The following is a 20,400-nucleotide window of genomic DNA, read 5'->3' as shown; positions in this document are numbered from 1 at the left end:
ATGGGAAGAACCAGAGATCTGTTCAAGAAAATTGGAGATATGAAAGGAACATTTCGTTCAAAGATTGCCATAATAAAGGACAAAAGTGGTAAGGACCTAACAGAAGCAGAAGACATCAAGAAGAGGTGGCAAGAATACACAGAGGAATTATACCAGAAAGAAATGGATGCCTCGTACACCCCAGGTAGTGGGGTTGCTGACCTTGAGCCAGACATCCTGGAGAGTGAAGTCAAATGGGCCTTAGAAAGCACTGCAAATAACAAGGCCAGTGGAAGTGATGGTATTCCAGCTGAGCTATTTAAAATTTTAAAAGATGATGCTGTTAAGGTGCTACACTCAATATGCCAGCAAGTTTGGAAAACTCAGCAGTGGCCAGAGGATTGGAGAAGATCAGTCTACATCCCAATCCCAAAGAAGGGCAGTGCTAAAGAATGCTCCAACTACCGCACAATTGCACTCATTTCACACGCTGGCAAGGTTATGCTTAAAATTCTACAAGGAAGGCTCAAGCAGTATGTGGACCGAGAACTCCCAGAAGTGCAAGCTGGATTTAGAAGAGGCAGAGGAACCAGAGACCAAATTGCAAACATGCGCTGGATTATGGAGAAAGCCAGAGAGTTCCAGAAAGACATCTACTTCTGCTTCATTGACTATGCAAAAGCCTTTGACTGTGTCGACCACAGCAAACTATGGCAAGTTCTTAAAGAAATGGGAGTGCCTGATCACCTCATCTGTCTCCTGAGAAATCTCTATGTGGGACAAGAAGCTACAGTTAGAACTGGATATGGAACAACTGATTGGTTCAAAATTGGGAAAGGAGTACGACAAGGCTGTATATTGTCTCCCTGGTTATTTAACTTATATGCAGAATTCATCATGCGAAAGGCTGGGCTGGATGAATCCCTAGCCGGAATTAAGATTGCTGGAAGAAATATCAACAACCTCAGATATGCAGATGACACAACCTTGATGGCAGAAAGTGAGGAGGAATTAAAGAACCTTTTATTGAGGGTAAAAGAGGAGAGCGCAAAATATGGTCTGAAGCTCAACATCAAAAAAACGAAGATCATGGCCACTGGTCCCATCACCTCCTGGCAAATAGAAGGAGAAGAAATGGAGGCAGTGAGAGATTTTACTTTCTTGGGCTCCATGATCACTGCAGATGGTGACAGCAGACACGAAATTAAGAGACGCCTGCTTCTTGGGAGGAAAGCAATGACCAACCTAGACAGCATCTTAAAAAGTAGAGACATCACCTTGCCAACAAAGGTCCGTATAGTAAAAGCTATGGTTTTCCCAGTAGTGATGTATGGAAGTGAGAGCTGGACCATAAAGAAGGCTGATCGTCGAAGAATTGATGCTTTTGAATTATGGTGCTGGAGGAGACTCTTGAGAGTCCCATGGACTGCAAGAAGATCAAACCTATCCATTCTTAAGGAAATCAGCCCTGAGTGCTCACTGGAAGGACAGATCGTGAAGCTGAGGCTCCAATACTTTGGCCACCTCATGAGAAGAGAAGACTCCCTGGAAAAGACCCTGATGTTGGGAAAGATGGAGGGCACAAGAAGAAGGGGACGACAGAGGACGAGATGGTTGGATAGTGTCTTCGAAGCTACAAACATGAGTCTGACCAAACTGCGGGAGGCAGTGGAAGACAGGAGTGCCTGGCGTGCTCTGGTCCATGGGGTCACGAAGAGTCGGACACGACTAAACGACTAAACAACAACAAAATCCGTGTTTGTTAACTGATGTAGTTAAACAGTTTTTAAAAACAACAACAACCATAGACTGTGTTTTAGCACACATGAAAAACTTAAAACAAATCCTTATTTCCTGATGAATAGCCCTTGGACTATAATGTATCTTAAATAGAAAACTATCTTTAGAAAGGTTTTTCCTCCAAATGCATTTTATTTTTAAAATCCAATTTAAATATAAAAAATTCTGATTTAAATAAATAAATAAAAAATCGATTTTATTTATGTAAAACCATTGATTTTTACCCACCCTGAAATAAACATCGTGACAGCAAAAAGTAACAACAAATAAAACTCCATGGCCATCTGTCATTGGCAAGAATATTCTATCTTTTTGATTTATATAACTCTCTGCAGTTTTGCCCCATCTTATCTTCCCAATCTTTTTTCTTCTTATATTCTTTAGCCTTCCCTTCACCAACTCGGCCACCTTCAGCCACTCAAACTCCCCTTGTTTCTAATATCTCTGCCCATCCTTCCTCGATGACATACGAATTAGGCCTATCTTCGTTGGTTGACTAAACTAGGCCTTTCCTACAAACTAGGCCTATCCTATCCTAACTAGGTGAGCCTCTCCTGGTTGACTTAGTCAATTTAGTGTCTGGCTAAACCGTTTAGAAGGGACGCGGATGGCGCTTTGGGTTAAACCACAGAGCCTAGGACTTGCCAATCAGAAGGTCGGCGGTTCGAATCCCCGCGACGGGGTGAGCTCCCGTTGCTCGGTCCCAGCTCCTGCCAACCTAGCAGTTCGAAAGCATGACAAAGTGCAAGTAGATAAATAGGTACCGCTCCAGCAGGAAGGTAAACGGCGTTTCCATGCGCTGCTTTGGTTTGCTTAGTCATGCTGGCCACATGATCCGGAAGCTGTACGTCGGCTCCCTCTGCCAATAAAGCGAGATGAGCGCCGCAACCCCCGAGTCGGCCATGACTGGACCTAATGGTCAGGGATCCCTTTACCTTAAACTGTTTAGTGTGACATGTGAGCTAGGTTTGGGCTTGCACAGTGGGGAATATACAAGCCCTGTTTAACTTTTCTTCTTCCCCCCCCCCCAGGCTGGTGCCAATATAAACACGGTGGACAAGTTACGCCGGACCCCGCTGATGGAGGCTGTCGCAAACAACCATGTGGAGCTAGCACGTTACCTGGTCAAAAGAGGCGGCTGCGTTTACACTAAGGTCAAGAGGAGAATTATTATCTGTGTGGATGAGAGTGAGGAAGGCACCCCTCTTAGGGATATTTGGGCTGTTTGTGAGAGGGTTTCGTTGTAGGGGCAGAGATGCCATTTACCGTATTTTTCGCTCTATAAGACGCACTTTCCCCCTCCTAAAAAGTAAGGGGAAGTGTGTGTGCATCTTGTGGAGCGAATGCAGGCTCCATGGCTTCCCGTTGCTTTCGCTGAAGCCAGGAGAACGAGAGGGGTCGGTGCGCACTGATCCCTCTTGCTCTTCTGGCTTCGCTTCGCTGGAGAGGCGCTGCACAGCTTTCCCTCTCTGCGCAGCGCCCCTTCAGCGAAGCAGGAGGAGAAATAGAAGGGGCTCCGTTTTTCCTGCCGCTTTGCTGAAGGGGCGCTGCGCAGAGAGGGAGAGAATATTTTTTTTCTTGTTCTCCCCCTCTAAAACAAGGTGCGTCTTATGGTCTTATATGTCCCCCTGGAATGGCCACTGTGCCTTTGAATTCCACAGGTGCAGCTGTATAACAACAACAACAACAATTTAATATTTGTATCCCCCCCATCTGGCTGGGTTTCCCCAGCCACTCTGGGCAGCTTCCAACAAAGATTAAAAATACATCAAAATGTCACACTTAAAAAACTCCCCTGAACAGAAAGCTTCAGCAGTTGAATTTCTGCACGTCTGCAACAAGGCAAACTTAGCCTAGGGGCTAGATTGACATTAGCATCTTTGTGTGATGCGTGTCTGCAGCGGGGCATGCGCACAACCTGTTTTGTGCACGCTGCACTGTTTGAGAGGGGCCGGCCACAGTGGGTCGTGTGAGTGGGTCGCGCTAATTGCTAGAGCTGAGGGTTGAATAGCTGTCTGAGGGCAAAGGAGATTTGGTAGAAGAAACTGGGTGGTTCCCAACATTTTGCCCACCTAGCCTAGTATTGTCTACACAGGCTGGCAGCAGCTCTCCAGAGTTTCAGGCAGGGACTCTTTTTCCAGCCCTATCTGGAGTTTGTGAGGGAGACACACTGCCGCTGAATTGTTGCCCTTCCTATCAGGTCAGGTGAACATGGGAGGAATGTGCAGGGAAGTAACACACAAGGGACATGTGGTAGGGTTGCATGATGAGATGCTTGCTACACGCACATTAAATTACTCAGGTTAAGTGCCGGCCTCACAACGTGTTTGTCGGATGCCCTGTGTGAGGTGCATCTGTCTCCCTTATCACTGACTTTCAAGAGGAATTCAAAAACACCCCTGTTCGCCTAAGCATTCAGGGACTGAAAACACTGATCCTGACAACACAGGGATTACCGGCTGAGAGAATGTTTTTAGAATGTTCTGAGTGGTTTTAGAATGCGCATATATATATATATATATATATATATATATATATATACACACACACACACACACACACACACACACACACACAGAGTCAATATATATACAGTCGTACCTCAGAACTCGTACGCCTTAGTACGCGTACGTTTCAGCTCCCGAACGATTGAAAACCGGAAGCAATTGTTCTGGTTTTTGAACGTTGTTTGGAAGCTGAACTTCTGGCGCGGCTTCTGTGGCTTCTGATTGGCTGCAGGAACTTCCCGCAGCCAATCAGAAGCCGCGCCTTGGTTTCTGAACGTTCGGGAAGTCGAACGGACTTCCGGAACGGATTCCATTCGACTTTCAAGGTACCACTGTATCGATGTGTTTGCCACCCCTGTTACTCCTTCAGGAGGAAGGAATAAATAAACCGCAATAAATAAATTTCTGCTGGTTTTTATCATCCCGGTGGTGCCACTGCAGGAGGATGATGGCTCTACCTGTCTCCATCACGCTGCCAAGAATGGAAACGTGGAGATGGTCAGCTTGCTGCTCTCCACAGGGCAGGTGGACGTCAACGCCCAGGTGAGTAAGGGGCTCGTTGCAAGTGGGAATTGGGGCGGACTTGCATTGTTCCCCCTCCTCCCCTCCACATCTTGGTCTGTGCATGTTTATTATTTTGTGGCACTTACACACTCACACATATCTGTGTGTAAATAGTTGAAGCTGTGTACGAGGGAGCAAAACTATTGAAAACAGATTTATTGAAAACAGCAGTTCTACAACCATTTTTATGTGAAAACACACTGAAATACAGCAATTCTTAAAATGAATTATTTAGGTGGTTTGTAAACTGCTTGGTCAAAGAGCTCTTCGTGCGGTACAGAAATGAAATTGTAAGTAAAGCATAGATAAAATCCACAAACTAGTTTAAGAAACAAATGTGCCTAAAACCATCATCGTTGAGAACAAACCTATATAAAAATTAAAAACAAACAAAATGAATATCAGTAAGTAAATCATGTTTGGGTAGCCTCCCTCACTGAATAAAGGTGTTCTGTAAGTGTCTAAAGCAATGGCTCATGTCATAATAGACATTATAATTCTTTATTTGGGAGAGATTTGGTTTGTCCTTGCACTGGAGGTCCAATTCTCAGCAGGTGAAGGGAAAGTCCTCTTGATAGAACAGTATCTGCAAGATGCCCACTCTGACACCTTGACCTTGAACTTGCCCCAGCAGCTAATTGGCAGGCAATGCAATTCTCCCAATAGCACACAACCGCCTTTTGAGCCACAGGCCTTCTGCTGCCATCACACAAGCCTCCTCTCTCTCTCTCTTTTCCCTTGTTTAGGATAGCGGCGGTTGGACCCCCATTATCTGGGCTGCTGAGCATAAGCACATTGAGGTGATCCGCATGCTTCTCACCCGTGGAGCCGACGTCACGTTGACTGACAATGTATGTGAGTTTTTGGTCCCCTGGCTCCCGTGCAGGATGAGCTCAGGCCTACAAAGCTGGCGCAAAAGGAAAAGTGGGTGGGGCTTGCTCTAGATTAAATAGAGGTTGCATCTGCACGTGCTCAGAAACGAGGGGGCCAAATGGACTGTACCACTGCAGGTGGGGAGAGGGGTTATGGGGTTGTTTTGTTTTTATTTGTGATTCGTATCGTGTATTTTCTATTTTTAATTTTTCATTTTTATGCTGTGAACCACTCTGATATCTTTGGATAAAGGGCAGTAATAATAATAATAATTTATTATTTATACCCCGCCCATCTGGCTGGGTTTCCCCAGCCACTCTGGGCAGCTTCCAACAAAACTCTAAAATACAATAACATATTAAACATTAAAAGCTTCCCTAAACAGGGCTGCCTTCAGATGTCTCCCAAAAGTTTGGTAGTTGTTTTTCTCTTTGACATCTGGTGGGAGGGCGTTCCACAGGGTGGGTGCCACTACCAAGAAGGCCCTCTGCCTGGTTCCCTGTAACTTGGCTTCTCGTAGCAAGGGAACCGCCAGAAGGCCCTCGGTGCTAGACCTCAGTGTCCGGGCAGAACGATGGAGGTGGAGACGCTCCTTCAGGTATACTGGACCGAGGCCATTTAGGGCTTTAAAGGTCAGCACCAACACTTTGAATTGTGCTTGGAAATGTACTGGGAGCCAGTGTAGTTCTTTCAAGACCAGTGTTATATGGTTTCGGCGGCCGCTCCCAGTCGCCAGTCTAGCTGCCGCATCCTGGATTAATTGTAGTTTCCGGGTCACCTTCAAAGGTAGCCCCACATAGAGGGCATTGCAGTAGTCCAAGCGAAAGATAACCAGAGCATGCACCACTCTGGTGAGACAGTCTGCAGGCAGGCAGGGTCTCAGCCTGCGTACCAGGTGGAGCTGGTAAACAGCTGCCCTGGACACAGAATTGACCTGTGCCTCCAGAATGACTCCCAGGCTGCGCACCTGGTTCTTCACGGGCACAGTTACCCCATTCAGGACCAGAGAGTCTGCCACACCCGCCCGTCTCCTGTCCCCCAAAAACAGTACTTCTGTCTTGTCAGGATTCAACCTCAATCTGTTAGCCGCCATCCATCCTTCAACTGCCTCCAGACACTCACACAGGACCTTCACTTATCAAATTTATCACAAATTTAATAAATAATAATATTATTTTTTTAAAGAAAATGTGCATTCACATTTTTAAAAAGCACACAACTCTCTGCCAATAGAAAGCACTGCAAATGTCCTATCCTACCATGTTAATGTGCTGGTTTTCTGTTGTTTTTAATGTGGGTGAGCGTTCCATAAATGTGACCCCCATCCCACTTGAAGCCTTGAGTCGTACAGTCCATCCAGTCACCTCAACGTTCTGTCACCCCCTTCTGCTGCACTTGTGGTTCTGACCCTGAAGCCTGTTGCTTTCTAACGAGTGGGATAATCAGTTCAACTTGCATAAATCTGCATGGAAGAAATGCATATCTATCGTGACTTAGTAGCTGTTTGTAAAACAGAGCAAAGAGGAGAATTGGGCTCCGGAACTCACTGGTGTAAGACTTTTTATTGCAGCTCCATGCGTTTCAGAGATGAACACTAGAGCGACGTGAAACGTGTGCAAGTTTGTTTGTTTTTTAAATAAGATTATATTAAAGCTTTTTCATAACACTAGTAGATAAAAGAAACCAGTCTAAATAAAAACAAAACCAGAGAGAAAAGAAAATGCCAAAGGAAAACCAAAAAATAGAAGAAAAATAAAAAGGACTTCTGATTTTAATTCTGTCAGTTACATAAAATAAATTATTCAAAATATTCACTCAAGAACGACTCCCAACTGATCTACTTTAAGTTAGGCAAGCATGCACGTTCTTAAAATTTAGAGAAGCCCTGTTCTTATCAAGTAACTATAGCTTGAAAAAGCAGCAGAAGGAATCTTCATTCTCTCAGCCCGCCTGCTGAACGCGTAGAGCTACAATCAAAAGTCTCTCCTAGTGTTCTCTTTGCTCTGTTCCTTTATGCTGCTTTTCCTCCCTTTCTCCTTGCAATAATAGTAACCCCCCCCCCAGACAGAATCATATCCTCCTGTAACTCCTCCCTCTTCTCCCAACCAGGAAGAGAACATTTGCCTGCACTGGGCCTCCTTCACGGGGAGCGCGGAGATTGCGGAAGTCCTGCTGAACGCCCAGTGCGACCTCCACGCGGTCAATTTCCACGGAGACACGCCTCTGCACATAGCCGCGCGGGAGAGCTACCACGAGTGTGTCCTGTAAGACCGGCCAGGGTTCCCTTCCGCATTGCAGGGGGGTTGAAGGCTGGCTGGTTGGCGCCACGACACCTTCGGCTCTAATCCTCTCTTCCTCCCCACCCCCCGTGCAGCCTCTTCCTGTCCCGGGGGGCCGACACTGAAGTGCGGAACAAAGAAGGGGACACTCCCTTGGACCTGACCTTGGAGAACTCGGAGGTGTGGTTTGCCTTGCAGCTGAACCGCAAGATCCGCCAAGGGATTATGAACCGCTCCGTGCGCACCGAGCGCATCATTAGCAGGTGCGGTTCGAGGTCGTGTTTGTATGAGGGAAGGGGGTCTGTCTCCAGCCCCTCCCTACTGGACGAGGTGGTGCTTGTATGGCTGTCTCTGTGTGGACGTATTAGAGAACTGCATCCATTCTGTCTCACCAGTAGTAGTAGTAGTAGTAGTAATACAGTGGTACCTTGGGTTACATATGCTTCAGGTTACAGACCCAGAAATAGTGCCTCGGGTTAAGAACTTTGCTTCAGGATGAGAACAGAAATCGTGCTGCGGCGGCAGCGGGAGGCCCCATTAGCTAAAGTGGTGCTTCAGGTTCAGAACAGTTTCAGGTTAAGAATGGACCTCTGGAATAAATTAAGTACTTAACCCGAGGTACCACTGTAATAATAATAATACTCTAGAGAGAGAGAGAGCTATGGCAATTGTTTTTATTCATTTTCAATGGTATCTCTGGTTGCGAACGGGATCCGTTCCGGAGGCCCATTCGCAACCTGAAAAGAATGCAACCCACGTCTGTGCACGCACGCGACGTCATTTTGCGTGTCTGCGCATGCGTGAGCGGCAAAACCTGGAAGTAACCTTTTCCGTTACTTCCGGGTCACCGCGGGACGCAACCTGAAAACGCACAACTTGAAGCAAACATAACATGAGGCATGGTTGTATATATTTATACATTCTTAGAATATTAGTAACCTAAAACACTCAGGATTACCGCTTCCCTCTACCCCTCTTCTGGTTTTCTTGTTTCCACACTATAATATTTACACATAGATTTATATCAGCATACTGTTCATATCTATACATAGTTCTTTGTATAATCTCATATAGAATGCTCTAATATAATATATTATTTATTACCTGCCCATCTGACTGGATTTCCCCAGCCACTCTGGGCGGCTCCCAACACAGCAAACATTAAGTTTTCCAAAAGTCAAATAGTTGTTTATTTCCTTGACATCTGATAGGAGGGCGTTCCACAGGGCGGATGCCACTGCTGAGAAGGCCCTCTGCCTGTTTCCCTGTAACCTCACTTCTTGCAGGGAGGGAACCGCCAGAAGGCCCTCGGCGCTGGACCTCAGTGTCTGGGCAGAACAATGGGGGTGGAGACACTCCTTCAGGTATACAGGCCCGAGGCCGTTTAGGGCTTTAGAGGTCAGCACCAACACTTTGAATTGTGCTCGGAAACATACAGGGAGCCAATGAGGGTCTTTCAGGACCGGTGTTACATGGTCCCATCACCAGTCTAGCTGCTGCATTCTGGATTAGTTGTAGTTTCTGGGTCACCTTCAAAGGTAGCCCCACGTGGAGCGCATTGCAGTAGTCGAAGCGGGAGATAACCAGAGCATGCACCACTCTGGCAAGACAGTCCGCAGGCAGGTAGGGTCAGTTGCAGATACATCTTTTAGTTGATCTGTCAGATCTTCAAACTTTTTTTCTAAAGGTGTCAGAGCTGCTGCCCAGTCGCTCATTAACGCCCACCTAATCTTGTTTCTGTAAGCATCAGAGACTAGATCACCCTCCGTTGTTAATGAAACCTTCCCACCTTTCAGTGACATGTCAGTGTTGCTGTTGGAGATCTCACCCGAATGCCCAAAGTGCGATCTTTCAATTACCGTATTTTTTGCTCTATAAGACACGCTTTTCCCCCTCCAAAAATTAAGGGGAAATGTGTGTGCGTCTTATGGAGCGAATGCAGGCTCCATGGCTTCAGCGAAAGCAACGCAAAGCCTCCGGAGCGCAGCGGGAATGTTTCTTGGGATCCTCTAGGTACTCAAAAAGACATCACTTTGGCTGCGCGCACGACATACCTTGAAAGCTCTCTCTTTCCAGGGACGTGGCCCGTGGCTACGAGAACGTCCCCATTCCCTGTGTCAACTCCGTGGACGATGAGCCCTGCCCAGAGGACTACAAATACATCTCGGAAAACTGCGAGACTTCCACCATGAACATCGACCGCAACATCACCCATTTGCAGGTACTTCCATTGGCTGGGCAACCTGGGCTTCGTAGCGGCTGCCCTCCTTCCAAAAATAAAAACAGTTTCTGAGACGAAAAGGGACAGTTTTAAAGAACGAAACATTTTTAGCAAGGAGCCGGAAAAGGCTATCGCTGTGCTAATCTGGAATTGGAAATTTGCTTTCTTAAGGGGGCCAGTGTTAACCACCCCCAGTACCTTGTGTTTAAGGGGGCAGTGCTGGAGGAGTAGGGGACAGGGGAGGCTTTGCAGGGGCCCAGGGGAAGATCTCAAGGGCGCCACATTGGCAAAACCACTCTTGTAGTGCCTGCTCCACCCTCCTCCTTTCCCTCCCCAAGTTGGCAAGGCGGTACACCTGGGTTGGCCTGCCTGTGGGCTGCAGGTAGAGTTTGGATTTGATATCCCGCTTTATCACTACCCGAAGGAGTGTCAAAGCGGCTAGCATTCTCCTTTCCCTTCCTCTCCCACAACAAACACTCTGTGAGGTGAGTGGGGCTGAGAGACTTCAGAGAAGTGTGACTGGCCCAAGGTCACCCAGCAGCTGCATGTGGAGGAGCGGGGAATTGAACCCGGTTCCCCAGATTACGAGACTACCACTCTTAACCACTACACCACACTGGCTTTGCCCCAGGTGGGGGCTGGTACCTCTCCCTCTCCCTCCCCTTGTGTGGCATCCATCTCACACCTTGTCTTTTCGCATTCCCAGCATTGCACCTGCCAGGATGACTGTTCCTCCAGCAACTGCTTATGTGGGCAGCTCAGCATCCGCTGCTGGTATGACAAGGTGAGTGACTGAGGGAGTATAAGAGGCTTGTTAGCTGACCCGGAAAGGTGGAAACCTTGAAATCTCAGGAAACCTACTAAGTGGAGTATATAAACTGGCATTCACTTTTTTTCTTTTTTTTGTCAGAGTGGGATATGGTCTCCGTTTGGTTGAACCGAAAGATGGCTTTGTTGCTTAGCTTCTTTGTGGAATTTTCTCCCCAAAGAGGCCTTTTAGCAACAGCTAAAAGGGTTTTTGATTTCTTGTTCATTTGAACAGTACCAATGTTATGATGTGGTGTGGTTAAAACTGTTCTTCAGTTTTATCGTATTTGTGTGTGTGTGTGTGTGTGTGTGTGTGTACACACACACACACACACACACAGAGTGGTACCTCAGGATGCGAACGGGATCCGTTCCGGAGCCCCGTTCGCATCCCAAATGGAACGCAAGACGCGACGGCGCATCTGCGCATGCGCGGGTCGCGTTTCGCCGCTATCGCACATGCGTGTGACGTCATTTTGAGCATCTGCGCATGGGCGAGCGGCGAAACCCGGAAGTAACGCACTCTTCCAGTAACGTTGCTCCAGGTTGCCGTGGAGCGCAACTCGAAGGCACTCAACCCGAAGTACATTTAACTCGAGGTATGACTGTGTGTGTGTGTATATATATATATGTGTGTGTGTGTGTGTGTGTATTTTATATTTATATAAAATCCCAAAGTGATTCACAACCAAAGTAAACAAATACGATACACACAATATATATATATATTGGGAAGTGATGTATATACATTGAGTAAAATTAAACTCTTCCCTCCTGGGTACTGGGAGTTTGGGGAACACACTAGCAAAGCGCACCCCCCCCCATGGATCACCTTAGGCAGGTGGGCAGGATTGTCTACCTGACTTTGTCATGGTGTCGGGTGAGTGACAGGTAGGTTTCTCCTGCCCACCTGTGTCAAACGTTGGCCAGCAGTGTGAGAGAAAGTTCTGGCCCAAAAAGGCTCCTCAACCCCTGGTCTAAGGCCAGGGTGAGGAACCTTTTCTTTGCAGGGCTGTTGACCCACAGGAAAAGTCAAGTGAGTGCTGGTGATTTTGGTAGGCAGAGCCAGGAGTGGGTGGGCAAGATTGGGCCAGATGTGCGCCAACTCCGTCTGCTCAGTGCCTGGCCACTGCTCTTCGTGAAATGACCAGGCCCTGGAGAACATCAGAGAACCCTTTGCAGGGCAAACGGGTTTTAAGCTGTACTTGCAGAGCTCCTCTGCAGACACGTCAACAGGAAACAGTTGATTCTATGGGCAGAATTTCCATTTTGCAGTCAAAATCCCTGGAGGGATTTTGTCCACACATACTGACAGGGAAATCGTTCTGCCCGGACACTGAGGTCCAGCGCCGAGGGCCTTCTGGCGGTTCCCTCGCTTCAAGAAGCCAAGTTACAGGGAACCAGGCAGAGGGCCTTCTCGGTAGTGGCACCCACCCTGTGGAACGCCCTCCCACCAGATGTCAAAGAGAACAACAACTACCTGACATCTAGAAGACATCTGAAGGCAGCCCTGTTCAGGGAAGCTAATGTTTAATAGGTTGTTGTATTTTAGTGTTTTGTTGGAAGCCGCCCAGAGTGGCTGGGGAAACCCAGCCAGATGGGCAGGGTATAAATAATAAATTGTTGTTGTTGTTGTTATCATCTCAAAATCTCAGGCAAGCCCTATTTTAATCTCCGGCTATAAATTCGAAAGGCAATTGGGAAACGGCAGCAGCGTTGCCGCAACAGCTCCTCCGCCAGGATAACTTCCTTGCCCTCTCCTTCCTGTTCTTCCCCCCCTTGCAGGACGGCCGTTTGCTGCAAGAGTTCAACAAGATCGAGCCACCCCTGATCTTTGAATGCAACCAGGCCTGCACCTGCTGGAGAAACTGCAAGAACCGTGTGGTTCAGAGTGGTATCAAGTGAGTTCTTTTTGTCGTTGCTGCTGTTCAGAACCTCCAAAACCATGGAAGGGGACGCAGGCCCCACCACAAGCTCCCGCATGTCTCTCTGGCCTGCTGGAAACCAGTGTCCTTCTGTTCTCCCTTCACCGCAGGGTCCGCCTGCAGCTCTACCGCACGGCCAAGATGGGATGGGGTGTCCGGGCATTGCAGACTATTCCCCAAGGAACCTTTATATGCGAGTGAGTTGGTGCTGGAGGAAAGCTTGCCTTTCCCTTTTCCCCGACCCCAAGGCTCCAGCTACATCTGGAGAGGCGTTTTGATGGGTGGGTGGGTGGGTGGGTGGGAAGGAGGGAGGGAGGCAGAGAGGCCCTCCTCTCCAAACTTTGGGGTTTCAGTACTAGACTTTGCCTGCTTCAAGGAGCAGCTGCCCAGCAAGCCCCTCTCTCACATCTCCCACGTTTTCCTGCCTGAAGGTATGTGGGGGAACTGATTTCTGATGCAGAAGCTGATGTCAGGGAAGACGACTCGTACCTGTTTGATCTGGACAATAAGGTGAGGCTATCCAGGCTCCTGGGTGGAATCTAGACACACATAAAAACACTGTGGAAATGCTTTTTTTAAAAAAAAAGTTTTGAAAAATATATTGAATTTCTCATAAGCTCACCATCGCCATCTAGTGTCATGTTTGCATAATGCACTTAAAGCACACTTGAAGCGTCATTGTTTGCAGCTATATAGCTGCGTCCCTGGTTTGCCTGGGTGGGAGTTGGGTGTCTGAAGAGAGGGATCCTCTCTTAAAAAGGAAGGGCCCCAGCTCAGGGAAGCAGATCAGGGTGAACCTGAGTTAAATTGGTCAACGTTTAGGAATTGAAAGTCTTACATCCCAGGTTCCCTCACTGCGAGACGTGAGGTCACAGGGAACCAGGCAGAGGGTCTTCTCGGTAGTGGCAAGGAAATAAACAACTACCTGACTTTTAGAAGACATCTGAAAGCATCCCTGTTTAGGGAAGCTTTTAATGTTTGATGTTTTATCGTGGTTTTAATATTCTGTGGGGAGCTGCCCAGAGTGGGAGGGGTATAAATAATAATAGTAGTAGTAGTAGTAATAAATAATAATAATAATAATAATTATTATTATTATTATTATTATTATTATTATTATTATTATTATTATTATTAGCTGTTTCAGGGTCATCAGCAGGAAATTTCCAGGGAGGTGGTGGCATAAAACACTGGAGTGGGAGAGCAGGCTAGTTTCTCACCCCCAAAATGAGAAGACGAGTGCCTGCACATTTTGCCCCAGATCTCAGCTTCTACAAATGCTAGAAACTTCCTTTTTTTTCTTAAAAAGAAAATCTAGGAATCTGGGGATTATAATTCATTGGTGGAGGGACTCCCCACCCACCCTTTCTTGTGGATGCCCCAGCTCTCTTTGGTCTTGGGTGGACGTAAAGCCCTGGAAACTGTCCAGGCTCCCCCTATGTCTGATCTCCCTCCCTCTACACCTTGCAGGACGGTGAGGTTTACTGCATCGACGCACGTTATTACGGGAACGTCAGCCGCTTCATCAACCACCTGTGCGACCCCAACATCATCCCCGTGCGGGTGTTTATGCTGCACCAAGACCTGCGTTTCCCCCGCATTGCCTTCTTCAGCAGCCGGGACATTCAGACCGGCGAAGAGCTAGGGTCAGTGGAAATAAGAGATCTTGACTGAGCCATTTCCCCCCTCCACCCTTTAGCCAAAAAAGGCTTGCAAAAAAAATTATCAAAAATCGGCACCAAGACAGTCCTTCCCTCAGATTCACAATCTTAAAAAAAAAAAAGATACGGCATGTGAGGAAATAGGAAGAGGAGGGAAGAGGAAAACACCAGCTCAGGCACAGGTTGTCAAGAGTTAACAGTTAATGCTGACCTTGGTGGGGGTTCTGGCTATCTTTCCCTCCCCTCTCCATCAGTCATGCTAACCCTGTTTCAGCACAAGGGCCTGACTGAGGGTTGACCACTCCTTCCAAGGGCTAGCTACCAATGGCAGGTGTGTCAAAAGTATGCAGACACACACACACACACACACACACACCACTTTCAGCATGGTACCCGTGGGTATGCATGTGCCTTTGGAGGTTATTCCTGGCCTCTACAGGCACCTGTAAAGGACGCAGGTGGCGCTGTGGGTTAAACCACAGAGCCTAGGACTTGCCGATCAGAAGGTTGGCGGTTTGAATCCCCGCGACGGGGTGAGCTCCCGTTGCTCAGTCCCTGCTCCTGCCAACCTAGCAGTTCAAAAGCATGTCTAAAGTGCAAGTAGATAAATAGGTACCGCTCCAGCAGGAAGGTAAACGGCGTTTCCATGCGCTGCTCTGGTTCTCCAGAAGCAACTTAGTCATGCTGGCCACATGACCCGGAAGCTGTACACCGGCTCCCTCAGCCAATAAAGCGAGATGAGTGCCGCAACCCCAGTGTCGGTCACGACTGGACCTAATGGTCAGGGGTCCCTTTACACGAACCTGTCCCCAGTCCCCCCTTCTGGAATTAGGCTTGAAAGAAACTTTCATTAGCCAATAGGAGTGGGTTTTCCCCAAGCCTATGTTGTATCTCGGGCAATTCCAGCAGGTGGGGCTCACAAGTGGGAGTCCTGGCACATTTATAGTACCCACTCTCCCTACTTGGCGGCTTGGTATGTTCCACCTCCATCCATGGAGGTGGAACGTAGGCACTGTGGCTAACACCACCCCCAAGTTGCTGGTTTCTGTGGCCTGCAAACGTGTCCACGGCTGTCACCGAAAGGTTGGCAACCCCTTGCTTCCAGCTACAGTGGACGCTTGGGTTGCAAACGTGATCCGTGTGGGAGACACGCTCCCAACCCGCAGCGGCGCGTCTGCGCATGCACGGGTTGCGATTCGGTGCGTCTGCGCATGCGCAAAGTGTGATTTAGCGCTTCTGCACATGTGCGGCCGCCAAAACCTGGAAGTAACCCATTCCGGTGCTTCCGGGTTTCGGTGCGTCCGTAACCCGGAGAAACGCAACCTGAAGCGCCTGTAACCCAATATATGACTGTACTTGGATACACCAGTGCAGAGTCAGTGCCTGCTGTCACGAGGTGAGGCTCCTGTCTGCCCCCACCCAAACTTCACCCTGTGGTGTAGTGGTTAAGAGCAGTAGTCTCGTAATCTGGTGAACCGGGTTCGCTTCCCCGCTCCTCCACATGCAGCTGTCGGGTGACCTTGGGCCAGTCACACTTCTCTGAAGTCTCTCAGCCCCACTCACCTCACAGAGTGTTTGTTGTGGGGGAGGAAGGGAAAGGAGAATGTTAGCTGCTTTGAGACTCCTTCGGATAGTGATAAAGCGGGATATCAAATCCAAACTCTTCTTCTTCCTCCTTTCCCTCTTCCCCTGCTCTGCCACCCAGGTTTGACTACGGCGACCGCTTCTGGGACATCAAGAGCAAATACTTCACATGCCAGTGCGGTTCAGAGAAGTGCAAGCATTCGGCCGAGGCCATCGCCCTGGAGCAAAGCCGCCTCGCCCGCCTGGAGGCGCACCAGGACGGCCTGCCAGACAGCAGCAACCTCCCTGCCACCCAGGCCTGAGCCGGGCCCAGCTGCCAGACCTGGGTGTCGGGACCCTTCCCCTCCCCTCCTTCTCCAGCTGGCTGCGGCCTGCTCTCCTATGGCAAGCGAGATGGAAGTGCAGGAGTTTCTCCTTTCCCCCCCACACCCTCCACAAAAAGGAAGAGTTTGCCTGGAAAGAAACAGTCCGGCTGGCGAAGGAGAACAGAGAAAAACTGTCTCCTGTTCCAGGGAGGTGAAAGAAGAGGAGCCTCTCTGCATAGGCACGGAATCTTTCCAGACACAATAGGACTACAGCTCCCATCAGCCCCAGCCAGCATGGCCAGTGGCAAGGGATGATGGGAGTTGTAGTCCGGCCACATCTGGAGGGCCGAAAGGTCCCCAGCGCCTTGGACACAGTAATGGATGGAGCGCTGGTGGCCTTCCAGAGATGGCTGCAGTGCATCTCTCGCTGTGGGGATTGGGGGTCCAGCGACGCCTGGGAGGCCGCAGCTTCCCCATCTCTGGCCTACAGAGGGCAGAGGTCAAAGGTCGCGTGTGCACCTGGAGGCCTTGGGCCTTACGTACATAGCCAGGCCAGTATAACTCCCGAGCCACCCAGACTTTTGCATCCGTCGTTGCCAACCAGGGAAACCTTTGCACGCATGACTTTCCGTTCGTGCCGGGCCAGGGTGCTCTCGTTGCTTGTGCGCAGCCACCAAAGCGGGGCCACACTTTGAGCCCTGTGCCCGGGGCCGGCGGTCTTCTTCCTTCAACAACCACACGCTGCAAATAATCGCCTGACGCTGACTCACGGACAGGCCCGCCAAACAGGCTCCTGTTTGTGAGGAAAGACTCTGGGGGATCAGACCCCCATGTTGCAGTGTGGTTGTTGACGGAGGACAAGCCGACATCAAGCCGTGAGGAGCCTGAGGGTTGCATTCAAAGATAACGCTGCCTCCTCCTGGTGGGATGGTGTATGTGCGTGTCGCTGTCCTGCTTTCTGTCTGATGCGCCGTATCAGCTGAAGGGGGGGGGGGGATGTTTTTTAGTGGCCTTTTTCTTGTTTGGGGGCCAAGTTAATGTTTACCTTTTGTGCGTGTGTTGTGTGCGTGTGACACAAGTTTCAGTTTCGAACTGGAGCCAAGGTTTTTCCAAGCTCGGTGATGCCCGTGACGGTCCTATAGCTGTATCTCCTTTCAACCTCTGGAACAGCAGAAGTATTGATTCAGTTTGGAGGGGCCAGCCTTATCTTTCTCTCTTTCTCCCTCCTTCTCTATCTTCTCTCTTTTCTATGGGTTTTCACAATTTTGTTTTTTAAACTGTAATTTTCTGGGGCCATAAAAACCAATAAACGTTGGCATCTGGCAATTTTTTGATACAAACTTAAAGCAAAGCTGCAATGGTGTTTTCCCCCCCTTCTTGCCTCATTCCTGGCTGGGGACTGTGTGGATAAGAGGCATCTGAATGCTAGTTTGCAGGTCTTTTGTACCTCAGGATTTTTTTTGGGGGGGGGCGGAACAGGGCCTTGTCTGCGTAGTTACACGACCTTGCAGACGTCCTCCAAAAATCCCAGAAGCTCAGCAAGATCCTCACCCATCCCTCAAAGTTCCTTGAAGGATTCTGTAATAAACAAAATATGCCTTTATTCCCTTATGGGGACACAAGAGCCTTTGTAGAGTCCTTTGTAGGTTCTCCATCGGTAGGAGAAAATAACAGAGGCCAACCAGAGAATATTGAGAAGCAAAGCAGCTAGTAAGCCTGATCTTTATTGAACTGTTGCAACAGGGTGCTCCCCTCACACGCAGGAAAGGAGGAGGACCCCGAACAAAAGTGTGCCTGCCCTTATATAGACCTTTTAAGTTCCCTGCCCTGGAGCTCAAGACCACCCCTCCATGCATCATACATACATCACAGAAGGGGTGTAACCCAAGACCACCCCCCACAAACATCATACCTACATCACAGAAAAGGCAGTCTACAACAGAAATTTGAATTTTGTTGTTTTTCATGCTGCCAGGTTGTCTGATAATGCCTTATCTGATTGCCTTTCCTGGTAGTCTGGCCATTCCTTTGAGACGGTGATTACTCAATTCCTGAGACAATGGGAAGGTTCCCTCACCCCCTCCCTCCTTGCAGGGAACACATTTGGTCAGTTTGGGAGTCAAAATGGTTTCAGGTCGGTCTTCCTGTGCTGCTGCAGACATGTGGTCCACATATCCATGTACATGCTTGGTTGGTACATTTATGAACATATATATATAAGACCTTACATTTTTTATTACAATTCCAGAACTCAGGGCCATCCAGTGGAGCAGAAGTTTGGAAGGTTCAAAGCAGATAAAAGAAACTACTTTTCCCCCCACACGGCGCATAATGGAATGGACAGTAGCAATGTCCGTTATCCTGAATGTCTTTACAAGTGGGGTTAGACAAATTTGTGGCAGATCAGGCGGTCAGTGGCTACTAGTCACAAATGCTATGTTCTCCCTCCACTGTTGAAAGCAGTTTGCCTCTGAATATTAGTTGCTAGGAGTCACGAGTTGGGGAGAGGGCTGTTGGTCTAGATAGGCCTTTGCAGCCTCATCCGTTAGGTCTCTTGTGTTGATGGAAGAGGACGTCATTTTTTGCCTGCCAAGGTGGAGTGCCTGCAACCCAGTTTTAACAGAGGGCCCTAGTTTCATTTGAAAAGGGGGCAGCAAGCATCGGCCCTGTCTACTGACTTGCCCCATGCAGGAAGCTAGAGGTGGGCAAAGGACTCTTCAAAGCCCCATCCCACAACGGGAAGAGCAAGAGAGGCTTTGACAGGAAGAACCTGGCTTTCTCACGAAGCATCTCGGCTGCTCCTGGCACCAGCCAAGGCAGAGCTGAATGGCAGGGAAGAGGTGAGGGGCAAAATTAAAAGGAAGCCTTTGCTAAAGCCATTCTTGTTCTGCATGTCTGTGTGGTTTTGAGTAGGGGGAGAATAAAGAGGCCTTTGCCAGTGTCTCCATTTACAGAAACAATGACTGAGGTACATCACACTGCATTATTATTATTATTATTATTATTATTATTATTATTATTATTATTAATATTGATGCCCCGCCCATCTGGCTGAGTTTCCCCAGCCACTCTGGGCGGCTCCCAATCGAGTGTTAAAAACAATACAGCATTAAATATTTAAAACTTCCCTAAACAGGGCTACCTTTAGATGTCTCTTAAAAATAAGATAGCTGCTTATTTCCTTGACATCTGATGTCCACAGGGTGGGCACCACTACTGAGAAGGCCTTCTGTCTGGTTCCCTGTAACCTCACTTCTCGCAATGAGGGAACCGCCAGAAGGCCCTCAGCGCTGGATCTCAGTGTCCAGGTTGAACGATGGGGGTGGAAACGCTCCTTCAGGTATACAGGACTGAGGCCGTTTAGGGCTTTAAAGTTCAGCACCAACACTTTGAATTGTGTTCAGAAACGTACTGGGAGCCAATGCAGATCTCAAGGACTGGTGTTATGTGGTCCCGGCAGCCAGTCACCAGTCTAGCTGTTGCATTCTGAATTAATTGCAGTTTCCAGGTCACCTGCAAAGGTAGCCCCACGTAGAGCGCATTGCAGTAGTCCAAGCGGGAGATAACCAGAGCATGCACCACTCTGGCGAGACAGTCTGCGGGCAGGTAGGGTGTCAGCCTGGGAGACCAGATTCAGATAAGCAGCCCTAAATGTTGGCTGGATTTATTTATTTGAATTTTGAATTTGCGTCCCACATTTGCATGTAAATATGCTCAAAGCATTAACCAACACAGCAGAAATGAAAATCTGCACATCATTACACTAGCAATCAAACACAAAATCATTTAAAAATCATAACACAACTTAGCAAATAATTGGATTACATGTACGTTATGGCGTTTCAAAGTCATCATCCTGAAATAAACTGTAAATCATTAAAAGGTATCAATGAAT

General features: G+C 48.4%; 1 protein-coding gene across 4 annotated transcripts in view; it reads left to right on the top strand.

Annotated features, from left to right (window-relative positions):
* The window catches only part of EHMT2 (euchromatic histone lysine methyltransferase 2), a 43,316-nt gene extending 25,465 nt beyond the window's left edge, over positions 1-17,851 (top strand). For all 4 annotated transcript variants that reach the window (XM_083600443.1, XM_083600442.1, XM_083600441.1 and 1 more), the window contains 12 exons: positions 2,811-2,933; positions 4,728-4,829; positions 5,597-5,701; positions 7,833-7,987; positions 8,098-8,265; positions 10,079-10,223; positions 10,930-11,007; positions 12,816-12,931; positions 13,066-13,152; positions 13,387-13,465; positions 14,426-14,601; positions 16,322-17,851. In XM_083600443.1, the coding sequence (XP_083456569.1) occupies positions 2,811-2,933; positions 4,728-4,829; positions 5,597-5,701; positions 7,833-7,987; positions 8,098-8,265; positions 10,079-10,223; positions 10,930-11,007; positions 12,816-12,931; positions 13,066-13,152; positions 13,387-13,465; positions 14,426-14,601; positions 16,322-16,502 (1,515 nt within the window). In that variant the 3' untranslated portion in view covers positions 16,503-17,851. The remainder of the gene's footprint in view (positions 1-2,810; positions 2,934-4,727; positions 4,830-5,596; positions 5,702-7,832; positions 7,988-8,097; positions 8,266-10,078; positions 10,224-10,929; positions 11,008-12,815; positions 12,932-13,065; positions 13,153-13,386; positions 13,466-14,425; positions 14,602-16,321) is intronic.
* Positions 17,852-20,400: the final 2,549 nt, after the last annotated feature.

The sequence above is a fragment of the Podarcis filfolensis genome (genome assembly GCF_964270895.1).
Source record: "Podarcis filfolensis genome assembly, chromosome: 2".
NCBI lineage: Eukaryota > Metazoa > Chordata > Lepidosauria > Squamata > Lacertidae > Podarcis > Podarcis filfolensis.
The sequence above is the reverse complement of the archived record's forward strand: the minus strand, read 5'-3'. Positions and strand labels throughout refer to the sequence as shown.